The sequence below is a fragment of the Morchella sextelata genome (assembly GCF_020137385.1).
Source record: "Morchella sextelata strain SCLS chromosome Unknown scls_15, whole genome shotgun sequence".
NCBI classification, from domain to species: Eukaryota; Fungi; Ascomycota; class Pezizomycetes; order Pezizales; family Morchellaceae; genus Morchella; species Morchella sextelata.
Window position 1 is genome coordinate 300,135 of NW_025408630.1, and position 12,802 is coordinate 312,936.

Genomic DNA, 12,802 nt, shown 5'->3' on the forward strand with positions numbered 1-12,802 from the left:
CATAGCTATGGTGGCTTGTATTTCGAACATTTCTAGGCTTCTTTTTGCGGATTGAGGTAGTTGTGGCTGGATTAATCAATTCGCGAGTATTACGAAGGTAGCTAGCGCTAGCTGGAGCCCATGATGGAGGGAAATATATAATACACCATGTCTTAACGGTCAATGAATGCTTTATTGTTCATTCGAGTATGCAAAGTGGTGATTTCTAAAGTACAGTGGGTGAACTTACCTGGCCTAGCTAGCAGGTCTACTCGTGACGAGCGATCGGTGTAACATTTACGTGTGGATGTCGAAGCTAATTGATATCGTCCCTTGATCGTAGCTTTTAAAGATATTGGTTCAGAAAGGGATTATCCTGTAGCCTAGTACTGGCAAGTTGGAGAGTATAGTAATTGGTGTCGGTGATGCATGGATATAACCTAGCTCCTCGGATCCCGTCAGGATAGATATTGAGATTACCAATAAGGGTTAGCCAGTAGTTAACAACATTGTATCCATAGCTAGAGAGAACACTCAGTACTGTACAAGTAGAACAGATACACCAGACTAGCTGGTATATCTTCACAGTTCGAGAACTCTTCCTCTATCACCAACCAAGTCATTTACATTACATATATTAAGCGTGACGTGACTTTCACCTCCGCCGAGTGATTGAACGTCCTCTCAGAGGAACACGAGGATATTTATACAATCATTTGATTTGAACCCTCGCTTGTCTTTCTATCTAGCACTGACCAGTCTTTATCTAGATACAACCGACTTGTCCTTTCGTCAGCTGATAAGCAGTCGGGACAACCTGGTCTCACCTGACGTCCGTGATATAACCAGCCACTCGGCAGAAGAGATATCAAACCGCATGTCCACAAATTGAAGCCCCGGAGATGGCTCTAAAATTCCACACTGGTCCGGCCACCAACACCGAGTTATGTAGAGTACATACATGGGACGTCTACTTATGAGTTTATCAGCTAGCTGTCTCTAGCCTGGCCCGGGCCACACGGCGTACTCTGCCCGGGTACGTACTCTTGATGAACCAATGATCTGTGGAGAATCCCCGACTGGATCGGCGAACAAGCGAAATAATCACCGGGGGGGCAGGAGAGCCTTACCGCACCCTCGACGTATCCTACAAAACCTTGCCCGAGGTACAGAAATCTTATTATGCCATGCAGGTAGCTAGTCTATATTATACCTTGGGGACGTAACGTACCGATCATGAGAGCTGAGCCTCACGCAAGAGATCGATATCATATATATGTACCTCTATCTACATAGCCACTCTATTGTGGAAGACACGTGCTTACTCACTGCGTAGATACACGATCCTGTTGGTTCGCTCTGCTGGCCAAGCATTCCTCAGGCGCTATCTGGACAATATCAAAATCTCCACACGGGCCACCTAGCTAGACATCAATTCAATGCATGATCTCTGGCTAGTACTGCAGGGACTGTTGATTCGGACGCTTGGAAGAATCACTTAAAATAGATGTTATTCGGACGACCAAGTAAATGAGTGCCAATACGTAATATTCACGGCCCCCGTTATGTATTAGTTATAATGACTGACTGAAGTACGTTCAGCCGTGTTAGTACCACGGTGGTATATGTATCAAAAACCAATGGTGATGTACCACACATTCCACAACTTTTCCAACATCTGACAATCAAACCAGTAATTGTTTTGTTCTCGGCCCAAGCACCATGTGCGGGATAGCTACTCTAGCCATCAATGTCTATACCTACATGTATTTGTGGGATCAAACTCTCTAGCCAATTAACTTGCCTCCACGACTCCAACCCTACCACAATACCATGCATATATCAGGTCAGTCCATTATTTTTTCATAAACTATTATATTAGACACATTAACTAACTATCCTACATCGTACACATCATGGCATCGTTCGTAAACAGGTGCGCACGCCCTTATGAAAGCACATAATGAAAAAAAAAGACAGCTGCTGGTGACCTGCACCACCGCTCTAGACTTTTTGTTAAAAAAGAACTCCCCCAGTCCCTCCGATCCCGCTCCCAGATGATGACAAAAAAAAATACAAAAAAAAGTGGACAAAGGAAAATGTGGGTGTTAAATGAGTGTAGAAAGAGCCCATTCATTAATTGATGGGCCTTTGCTAAGAATTGTGTGTGTGTCGAACTCCGACACCTCTGCTCAAAAGTGCCCGTTCCTCAGGGCCTTATCGTTTCTCTCCCAAACTCGTTTTACCGGTGGCCGGCCTCGCATTATTGTTCCCTGAGGCTGCTGGCTTCTTCTCCTTTCCTTTCCCCCACAGCCTCAGCCCACACGAAAAGCTCGCCCTTCTCTTCTTCCTCAATTTTCCCGCCTGTACCGGAGGCGTCGCCGCCTTCAACTCCTCGTACCTCGCCCCGCTCTCCAACCTCTGCGTCGACGATGCTTCCTCCATACTTGTCGCCGCCGCCGTATCCAGCTCCTCAAAGAACCGCGAGCTCCGCGACGACGACAACGCCGACACTGTGGGTTTCAGTGGGTGGAGGCTGGCCGTGCTAGCGGACGGCGCGGGGAAGATAGTGTAGCCCGCCAGCGCGGTGTTGGGCCGTGAGGGGCTCCGCGAGGGGATGGGCGGCGGGGTTTGTTGCTGCTCCTGGATTGGCGCGGCGGGCGCGGGAGGAGGCGGGATGGTGAGCCGTGGGAGATGCCTCTCCGACTCGAGAGCTGCTGGGGGCGCGGGTTTATCGGCGGTGAGTGCCGTGTGTTCTGCCGCCGCGATGTCTGCTTCGGGTGCCGGCGGGAGGATGTCGGCGTTGCAACCTGTGTTCCCCCCGGTCGTAGCAGCGGCAGCAGCAGCAGCTTCAAGCTCGGGCTCTTCCTGCACCAAGTTATTCAGCTCCTCCGCAATCTCCAGCCTGAACCCCTCCGCGAACTCATCCGCGATTGTGTTCCTCCTCGGCCGTATCTTAACCTCATCCTCCAAGACCTCATCGATCCTCGCCGCAATATCCGCCCCCGACCCGTCCTCCGCAATCGAGCGCCTCCTCTCCGCAGCCGCTGCACTATTATTCTTCGGCTCCACGTCGATATCCGTGCTTATTGTGTCGTCCCCCTCGGCCTCCCACTCGGACTCGGACTCGTCGTCCGACTTGAGGCTCTCGAAATCCGTGTCTGTTGCTCCGCCTGTGCTGGTGCTGTTGCGCACCACGGGCGATACCTCGACCTCGCCGGTGAGAGAGACTTGGGACTTGAAGTCAGCGTGACCGAGAGGTGAATCGGCGACGTCGTACTCGTCTTCGGGCCAGGTGCCGGCCATGATGTCGCGGATTGCCTCGTAGAGCGGGCTGACGGGCCTGTCTGCGATGTCTGCCATGGTGGTGGTGGTAGTGGGTGGGTGAAACGAAACACTTGCGTTGGGGAAGTGTGCGGCTGCTACCTAGCTGGCTAGAGGAAAGGGAAAAGAGGGAAAAGAGGGGAGATGGGGGATGGGGGGGGCGGAGGGTATCTAAGTACTACTCTGGAGATTTTTTTCTTTGGGTAGGCTTTTTTTATTTTTTTAATGTCTCTGGTTCTTTCGGGAATGGCATTTTTTCGTTCCCCCGCGCTACTGCTACTGCTAATAATGGTGGGTAATAGTCATCGAATGGTGAGTAAGTGAGTAAGTGATCATGAGTGAGTGCGGCATGCAGTCAGTCTCTTTACAGACAAGCAGGCAGCAGGCAAAGCAGGCAGAGAAAGGCAAAGTCAAGTACGAACAACGAACGAACGAACGAAGGAGGAGAGAGGAGAGCGTGACGTATGTGGTGTGTGTGTCTCGGATTTTGCAGTTTGGATTCAATAGGCCCGCTTACCTCGGCACGGGACAAGACAAGTGGGTGAAAGCTGTTCGCTCCTGGCTGGTGGGTTTTGTGTTGCGGGTTTGTGAGGGGGGGGGGCGGGGATTGGAGGGGACAGCGAAGACGTGCATGAAGGGAGGGTGTGTTGGGTTGGTGGGTGAGTGCCGAGTGATGCCTTGTGAATTGTTGGTGGGATGGGAATTAAGGGTAGGTTACGGCATGTAGAGTGTGTAGAGTATCTAGCTAGAGGCTGGGTAGCTGTAGAGTTCTCTAGTGGGCACTCTTTCTGCGCAGGTTAGGGGGGATTGTCTAGCTATTGCTCGTAGAGTATGTAGCTACTCTACTCGTAGTCTCCTGGCGTTTTTGGACTGGGCCACTATTGCATACACCCAAAATCAGGATCTTGGCGTATTTTTGTATGGTATGCAATATCAGTCGCGTTCAAAAACGTCAGGAAGTTACGAGTACTCTATTCTAGCTTTGGTACCTTCGGTCCTTGCAGCTCCTCTAGTTAGGTTGAGTACCTACATGTAGGTATCGCAAAGTAGCTGTAGGTAGTCTCTACCCCGGCCATCCTGGGTTGACTATCATTCGCTTAGCTTGCCTGTTCCTCCAGGATCCTAGCGATCGTGCCGGGGAACGCCGTAAGCCTCACTCGTTGCTTTGTCTTTCCTTTTCCTTTTTTGCCCTTGTGCCTTTGTGCCTCTTCTGCCCTTTGTGCCTATTGAACCCCACATCCACTCATAACTTACGGCCGATTATCCATTTCTAATCATCGGGTTCTTTGGGTTTGGTGTTGTTAGGCTTTAGGCTTTGTAAAGGGGGTGGTGGTAGTGGTGGTGGTGGTGGTGGTGGTGTTGGATTAAACATTGACTCTTCTCTAGCTTGCCGAAAATCACAACCACAACCAGCCAGTAGATACCTCCACCTCCATCCACCACCTCCACCACCTCCACACCCCAAACTCTCGCCGACCACTAGAGCACCATCACGACACGACAGAGTGTGACAAACCCCAGGAGACAAAATCCCTTTGTTTCGTGAGACGAACAACGACAGCGCTGGCATGCACAGGGCGGCTAAAAGTATGGATTGACGTGCACCCAGGCAGGCACGTGTGGTGGTGGTTCAGCATGCTCAGCTCGGGATCGGCAGTTCGGGTTGTCAGTCCCAGCTACACGTACCTACCGGAGAGGCTCTACATACTCTAGAGTACTCTACCTACCTGATGGTACCTCTGTTAATACCAAGTTTGTACCTAACTCTACTTGTAGAGTATGTAGAACCTTCCAATGAGTTCCCGCCGTGAAACAGGAATGAGACAACAGCCCCCCCATATTTTATATAAAAAGTCTCCGTTGCACCCAATCCAATTGCCAATTGCCAATTGAGTTTTTTTTTGTTGCCCTTGCAGCGATGTCAGGGAGCAACACGAGCGAGCGAGACGGCCATCATGCACACTTTCTGAAAGGAAGAAAAATAACCACCTACCAGAACCCCGGAACAGGAATCACAGGGAAGGGCAGAGTAAAAATGGGCATTAAGATGTAGGCTGGATGGATTGGGGTTCACGATTCGCTGATGGCACTGTAGTTTACGATGACCGCCGCGCGGGCACCCGCGCGCCGTAGTACGTCTGACTTGGCTTTTAAATATAGCATACATGCAACAATCGCTAAGCAAACCAAACCACAGCAATCCACATTTCGATTGAAAAGAAGACAGAGGAAAGAAAGAAATAAAATAATTATCATTTAATCACTAGATGACCCCCCCCCCCCCCCCCCCACTCATTAGTATCCCTTTTAATTGCAAAATCCTTGAAAGGGGGTAGTGGTAGTAAAGAGAGACAGAGACAGAGACAGAGACAGAGACAGAGACAGTCGGGTACTTACCCCATGGGATACGGATGCATGATCTGGCCATAATACAGCGATGCCTCCGCGGACGCAAGGAAGACATAAGTCGGCGCGATCTCGCTCGGCTGCCCCGGACGGCCGATCTGCGACTTCTGGCCGAATCCTTCCATCTGTTCCGCCGGGCGCGACGCTGGCTGGAGCGGTGTGTGGACTGGTCCTGGACTGTGGCGCGCGCGCGGTGTGGTTAGTTTTTTTCGCCAAGTCGCATCGCAGTAAGAGCTAGTGTTCAGGATATCGATGAGGATGGAAATAACTTACGCTACCGCGTTAACTCGAATTCCCTTGGGTGTCAGGTTTTTGGCGAGCGCGCGGGTGAAGGCGACGATTGCGCCTTTGGTGGCGGCGTAGTCCATCATCTCCGGGGTGCCCCGGAAGGCGACGACGGAGGTTGTGTTGATGATGCTGATGGGCGGGCATTTAGTGTTAGCACATGCATAATGGGCTATATCATCAATGTAACCGGGGAAACATACGATCCTCCTTTCTTCATGTGCGGAACGGCAAATTTTGTCATAGCAAACATCTGTATGATGTTTGACTGGAAGGTCGAACTAACCACGTCTACAAACATCATCATCACCGGGTCAGCTAAATGACCATAAATCAAACAAACCTCCCGTGAGGTATATATCGGAAGGGCGAAATACCCAGATCTATATCCGCAATATCTTTACACATCACCTGCTTGCTCGCATTGTTCACCAGCACGTCCAGCTTGCCGAACTTCTTCATGTGCTGGTCGACAATCTTTCCGCAGTCCTTGACATTCTCAAGGTTAAACGGGATACAGAGGCACTGTCTGCCCTCCTTCTCAACCATGGCCTTCGTATCCTCTGCGTCTGGCTGCTCATCTGGCAGGTAGACAATAGTGATATCGGCACCCTCACGGGCCATTTGGACCGCTACTGCGCGCCCGATGCCGGAGTCACCGCCGGTGATGATGACTTTGTGGTCGAGCAGTTTGTCGGAACCACGGTACTCGATGAAACCATCGGGGCCTTCGAGCTTTGTGACTTCGGATGATGGCTTCATGTCCCGTTCGAGACTGTATTATATATATATTATTAGCGAATTTCCCCTTATTCAACTTGGAATTGAATGAATATAGAAATTTATTTACCCTGGCTGACTTTGCTCCTGCTTTGGAAACTCCGCCTTGAACGTTCCATCCTTCCCTGATTGAGACATTGCACTGCGGACAAACTGGTTACCTATTACACGTAGATTTGGTGTTGCACTTGATATGTTGTATACAACTGCTCTTCTGTAGAATATCGATGGTAGACTTCTCCTTGAGACTGCGAGAAAGCTCATTTTGGACCCCTTAAGTACTACTACAGAACCCCCAGTGGCTCGCGAAGCAGGAATTTAAACATCTGACGACAACCTTTTGAAAACCATGAGCTGCCCGTCTAGCTACGGGAAACAATTTTGAAAAATGTCATGGTGACGCCGAAGAGCCTCTCGGCTTTTCTATGATGTCATCTATACGGAGTGCCCCCATTTTACGTTTTGACAGGGATCGACCCTAACTCCCTGCCTGGACAACCTCGCTAACTCGATCGTCTCCGAAATAGAGCAGGGGCCCGGTCCTAGAGCGGAGAAACTACAACCGCCCAAATTCTTCCGGCAGTTTGACCAAAATGATAAGCTAGACACGTGTTGGTGCGTAGGGTAGGGTAGGGTGAGGGTGAGGGTGAGGATGAACCTTGTACCCTAACCTGGTTATTATGCGTGACAAATAAATCTGGGCCCTGGGATCGATGGGAATGCTGCGGCGTGACGATGTGACTGACGTATCGGATGGTGGGTGGGCCGCTGTAGAGTGCTGGAATGCTTGATCGTAGGCATTTATGTGTGTTTAAATGTTTATTTGGGACCAATGATTCGGTCGAAGAAACTTTGCTGCTGGGATGAGGCCCCCGAGATTTTTATCCTGAGCCTTTACACCTTCTTAGCGATCACGAGGGGTGAATGTCACGTATCTAGTGCGTGGGAACACCAGTATAATATTAGTATATAGCTCATTAAGTAACTTGTTGGTCGAAGAGTCAAACAACACACTTGGAACTTGGGATATTCAACATCCAGAATCTCCATAACGACATGTCATGGCCTTCCGTGCTGTCTCGCAGAAATGCTTGATATCTAGCCAGTGTTCTCGCGGAATAGTAAGACCATTCCGGCTGTATTTAAGAGGCATGGCGATGCACAATCCTAAGTGGCCGATCGAGGGGTGTCACTCAAAATCGAAATCGGATAATAGCTTTAAAGCCGACTCTAGATCTAAATTCCAGTGGATATGGTAAAATGGGATGATATGGGATGATAACGTGACTGGAAGTGAGTGGATGGATGTTTCAGCAAACCAATCCCTTCCGCATTTCTCACACCACGTGCCGTACTGTATCATTGAATGTCACTCGGTACTTAGTATCACTCCGAAACGTGGCTTCTGTACATATATGTTTACCACAAATGGCGCTTTAAATCCAACCACGTGAAAAATACTTAAGGCCCGTGAGGAAGTGGCTCTGTGTAAAACCCTAATGGCCACTGGAAATGTGGCTGTTGGTTCGGTCCGATAAAGACGTCTCAGAAAGTACCTACCTGTACATATTGGATAACCTTTCTCCAGATAATCCCAAGTATGTACATACATGTGATTTCATGTATCATATAGTAATTACAGTATAATTCCTATCCCTTAAGCCGTCAATAAAATTCTGACCCCCAGACAAAAGTAAATTTAGTCTGGCTTTACTAACAGATCTTGCTATCTTTCTTATCAGGTAGTGGATGATCTCCCATGCAAATTTAATTCCTGTATTATAGGGTACATGCAAATATTGACGGTTTAAGGGGTAGTGTAGTGCGTCGTTTTTTAGCAGATTATCACGCCCGGCTCTGACCCTTGATATCCCACGATTGGGGTGGGAAGGTAAGGAACCTCAGAGTTTTGGTTTTCGATATCGCGAGGCTTGGCAAACGCTCTACGCCTCCATCGCCGCCCCAAGACATAAATGTTGATGTTTAGATTATGTTCTAAGCCTGTGCCTAGTAGTATCTTAGAAAGTACTATTATATCCGAATATCTGAGGGGGTCATGTGAGAGGAATAAAGCATAGAAGTGATCTTTTAGGAAGTTGTAACGCATTCAGCTTTGAATGCATTGGAGACATTCTTGTGCCGCGATTTTACCTGCTCAAGGGAGGAGGGCCCATCTTTAAAAAGCCAATAGAGGGGTATTATCACACCGTTACCTGGGTCAAAAATGATGAGTATTTCTGAAACCTTTGGTGGGGTCAGGCGTAATCCATGTGCTTGCGTAACACCATTCTCGGAATGTCGGCCCCTCCTCTTGGCGTTAATGCCCCTCCATTGTTTGTGTACCGCATGTAGCTCACCTCAGTATTGTATTAACTCTATCGGCTGTCCCTCTTCATCTCTTTCTTCCGCTCGTCATCTCCATCTCCATCCCCCATCGCCATCAACTGGCTACCACACGTAAACAGATCATCACAACCTCAACTATCTCTAAACATGGCGGGCTCATCTCTGCCACCTCTATTTCTCCCTATTCTCTTGATTCTCTGCTATGCAGCACTCCCAACTCATGCCTTCGGTGCTGGTAACATTGCTTCCATCTCCAAGATTGAAGGAATGAACTGGCGTCATGGAGATATCGAAGATACTCTGCTTCAACTGATGATGGCGCGTGCTCTGGGTGGGAAGAAGTTTGACTCCATGACCATCAAGCGCATCTACTTTGGAAACTGGTTAAGGGACTACTCCCAAGCTATTGATGTTGGCGCGCTCAAATATGTTGAAGCACCAACCATCCGGCTTCTTGTAAGATCTGTGAGGAATCTATTGATAATCGGAAGGCTAATATTTTCAGCTTTGGATGCTTTCATTCATGACGTTTGGGTACGGAACTGGCGCTTTTGAAGTTACAGAGGAAAGACTGGGCTGCTATCGTCCTGAGGAACACATTGGTATGCAAGCTAGCTGGTTCCAATTGTAGCAATAACGCTAATAGGCTCCTTTAGACAATCCAAAGGACTATGCCGATAACTTGGATGCTCGCGACTATGACCATCGTCTCCGCGGTTTAATCGACGAAGAAATCGAACTTGCTATAGATCCCCAGACTGGTATGAAAAATTACATCGCCAATGAGCACATCCGCGAACTCAATAATGGGGAGAGGATGTACACCAGTGGTAAGTTTCTTTCATGAAAGACACAGCAAGGATATAGGGTTGACAGTGTTTGAAAATCAGCTGGACTTGTACGCGATCTCTTCCGACGCAGTATCGAGCTCGGTAGAAGATATGGAAGAGATAAAACAAACAAGGCCGACAAATATGAGGCTCTGAGGTTGATGGGAACTGGTTTGCATTGTCTTGAAGGTAAGTCAGAATTTTATTTATATGGTGGCAGGTTTTAACCATCTACCTATAGATTTCTCTGCACACTCTAACTACATCGAGCTTGCCCTAATTGAAATGGGAGAGAGGGGGGTTTTCCCGCACACTGGCTCTTATACAGAGCTTGATGTGAATGGAAGAAGGGTCTTTCCTCTTGTGACTGGAACCTTCGGTGGCGTCGATTTGTAACTTTTATCCCGCACACAAGTAAACTTCAAAGCTAATCCTTCAACAGTCTTCACTCAGTTTTGGGTGAGTTTTCCGACAAAGCGACTCAATCTGAAATCGAGCAACTCGAAGGCACTATCAACAATGCGGCTTACGAGCAAGGTGGTCAACACTCTATCATTAGTGACCTTCTCAAAAAACTCCCAATTGGTGGTGCAGCAGATCTCGATTCCCAGGCTACAGAGCTTGAGGAGAAGTCAAAGCTGCAAGCCGAGGCAACCCAACGTGGCGAGCCTTACGGAATCAAAAACAGCGAACAACTGAGAACAGATATTTACCCGTTCCTTGAATGGCACGACAAGATCATGATGGCCATCAACAAGGCACTGGAGTCAATTCCAGGCCTCACTACGATTGTCGAAAAGCTTTCTGAGGCGGTCAGCATCTTTGTGTTTTCATTGATTGCACCATTTCTTATGCCGATTCTTCAACAAGTAAAGATCGAGCTTTCTACAGGATCCAGTGAAGTCATCGGAAGTAGTAAGAACCTTCAGTTTGTTGTGTTTCACGACCATTACTCTAGCAACCCTACACACAGTATGCTATCGAAGGATCATTTCACAAATTGGTATTCTCCCTTCCTTAAAAGTGTAATCTAGTTGTTAACAAACGTGTAGCTTGAATGAACCCGCTGGAAAGATTGCAAGCGAAGTCATCAAGTACGTCGTCCCAAAGCTCATGGATGCCTGGGATGACGAATATATGGACATTGAACCCCTACTCAACGACATTGTCGGTGTATTCCACCACCCTACCTTTGCCCATGGAGGTGATGGTCGTGATGGTATTGAGGGCAGACAACGAATGTTCGGCGTCGTTCAGCAATGGTGGGGCGAAAAGAGCGAGAATGAGAGGCAATTTTTGAGATACTGCCTTTCACGTGAGGGCGTTGAACAAGGCAAGAACCACAAAGAAGGTCAGCACGATTCCGGTCATGGATGCGGTGCGCCAATCCACAGAGTCAAACCCAAAAACTCGGGTGGTGAGTTCGGCGTCGGGGGAGACATGGGAGCTGCCATGGGAACAGCCCTCGAGCAGGCATTTACTGGTAACCAGGGTGGCGGAGGAGGCTCGGGCTTGGGCGGATTATTTGGAGGAATTGCTGGCGCAGCTGTGTCAGGATACCTGGCGCAGCAAATGGGAGGTGGTAGTGGCGGGGGAGAAAGTCGCTCGAGTGGTTTTGAAGAAGTGAGGGAAAGAGGATTTGGAGGTGGATATGGTGAGCGGGAATCAGGTTACCAGCGATCATACGACCAGAGTGGTGGGGTAGGGACCTATCAACAATCTAGTTACGAGCGACCCGTGCCTCGTGATAACGCGTACCTCCAGAGCGATTCATATGGTTCTGGAGAAGGCCGCCAGTACTACGGTGCATCCGGGGAGAACGAGTCCTATGGCCATGGGGGAAACCACGGACAAAGGGGTTATGTGGCCCAGGAGAGTTATACACAAGATGGAACATCTGGGTATGGAAGAGTTGATTCTTTTGGTACTGGCAGACCGTATGGAGGGGGGAATTACGAGCAAGAGGGCTATGGTCAAGGATATGCTGGCGGATATCAAGGACAGGCTGCATATGGAGGTGGCTATAGTGCTAACACGGGTGGATATAGCAGCCATCAAGTTTCTTACAGCTCGCATACGACCCATGAGACTTCCTCACACGGTGAAAGATCTTACGAAAGCCGCGAACAGCATTCACACCACGGCCACCACGGTGGGGAATACGATCATTCTGAAAAGGTATATAGAGAAGATTCTAGAGATGAGAGAGGTGGTGAATTTTATACTGAAAATCGTTGGTAGAAACACCGCTCTAGGAGACACGAGGAAGAGGAGGAGGAGGAGGAGGAGGAGGAAGAGGAGGAGGAAGATGAGGAGGCGAGACGAAAGAGGGAGAAGAAGGAGAGGAAGGAGTTGAAAAGGCGTGAGAAGGAAGCGCGCCGCAGGCGTGAACGCGGCGAGGATAGCGAGGAAGAAGAAGAAGAAGAAGAAGAGGGAGATGGGGAGGGATATTATGAGAGTGGATCTGAGCGCGGATATGATAGGCGCAGGAGATATTCTTAAGCTTGTCATTGCCCTCTTATATGCCAGATTTCTTTTCACAGATACCCTACTATCTGCCCTGTTTCAATCTTTCTTTAGTTGTCGGGGCATTCTAAAGTGTACTAGTTTTGCTCCATTGTGAATCAGATTCTTTCACTTTTATCTCCTTGTATTTCTTTTCTGTGCTTCTTTCGTCAGATACGGCTGGTCGATGCACATATGCAACTAAGTATGAGATGAATCAAAATATAAAATACAAGTCATGGGATCAATTCTTTTGCGCCTTGTAATTGCATTGAAAGTGGCCTCATTGCACAGTTATTTTGCCTCGGATGACGTGCGGAGTTTCGACCTGAGTCCGGAATCTTGAG

The 12,802-nt window shown here is 48.8% G+C and overlaps 3 protein-coding genes across 3 annotated transcripts; 1 reads left to right on the plus strand and 2 right to left on the minus strand.

The window, feature by feature from the left end:
- Positions 1–2,196: 2,196 nt before the first annotated feature.
- On the minus strand, positions 2,197–3,342 carry H6S33_003406 (uncharacterized protein; the record flags this gene model as incomplete). Its single annotated transcript, XM_044835151.1, has 1 exon — positions 2,197–3,342. The coding sequence occupies one exon, from the start codon at positions 3,340–3,342 to the stop codon at positions 2,197–2,199; it is 1,146 nt and encodes a 381-aa protein (XP_044691767.1).
- A 2,354-nt stretch (positions 3,343–5,696) lies between these two features.
- H6S33_003407 (uncharacterized protein) lies at positions 5,697–6,912 on the minus strand (the record flags this gene model as incomplete). The annotated part of the gene is made up of 5 exons (XM_044835152.1): positions 5,697–5,886; positions 5,983–6,126; positions 6,198–6,285; positions 6,372–6,769; positions 6,845–6,912. The coding sequence occupies 5 exons, from the start codon at positions 6,910–6,912 to the stop codon at positions 5,697–5,699; spliced, it is 888 nt and encodes a 295-aa protein (XP_044691768.1).
- A 2,355-nt stretch (positions 6,913–9,267) lies between these two features.
- H6S33_003408 (uncharacterized protein) lies at positions 9,268–12,452 on the plus strand (the record flags this gene model as incomplete). The annotated part of the gene is made up of 9 exons (XM_044835153.1): positions 9,268–9,576; positions 9,626–9,722; positions 9,777–9,950; positions 10,011–10,139; positions 10,192–10,342; positions 10,393–10,409; positions 10,488–10,953; positions 11,003–12,128; positions 12,192–12,452. 9 exons carry the CDS (start codon positions 9,268–9,270, stop codon positions 12,450–12,452), a joined length of 2,730 nt encoding a protein of 909 aa, XP_044691769.1.
- Positions 12,453–12,802: the final 350 nt, after the last annotated feature.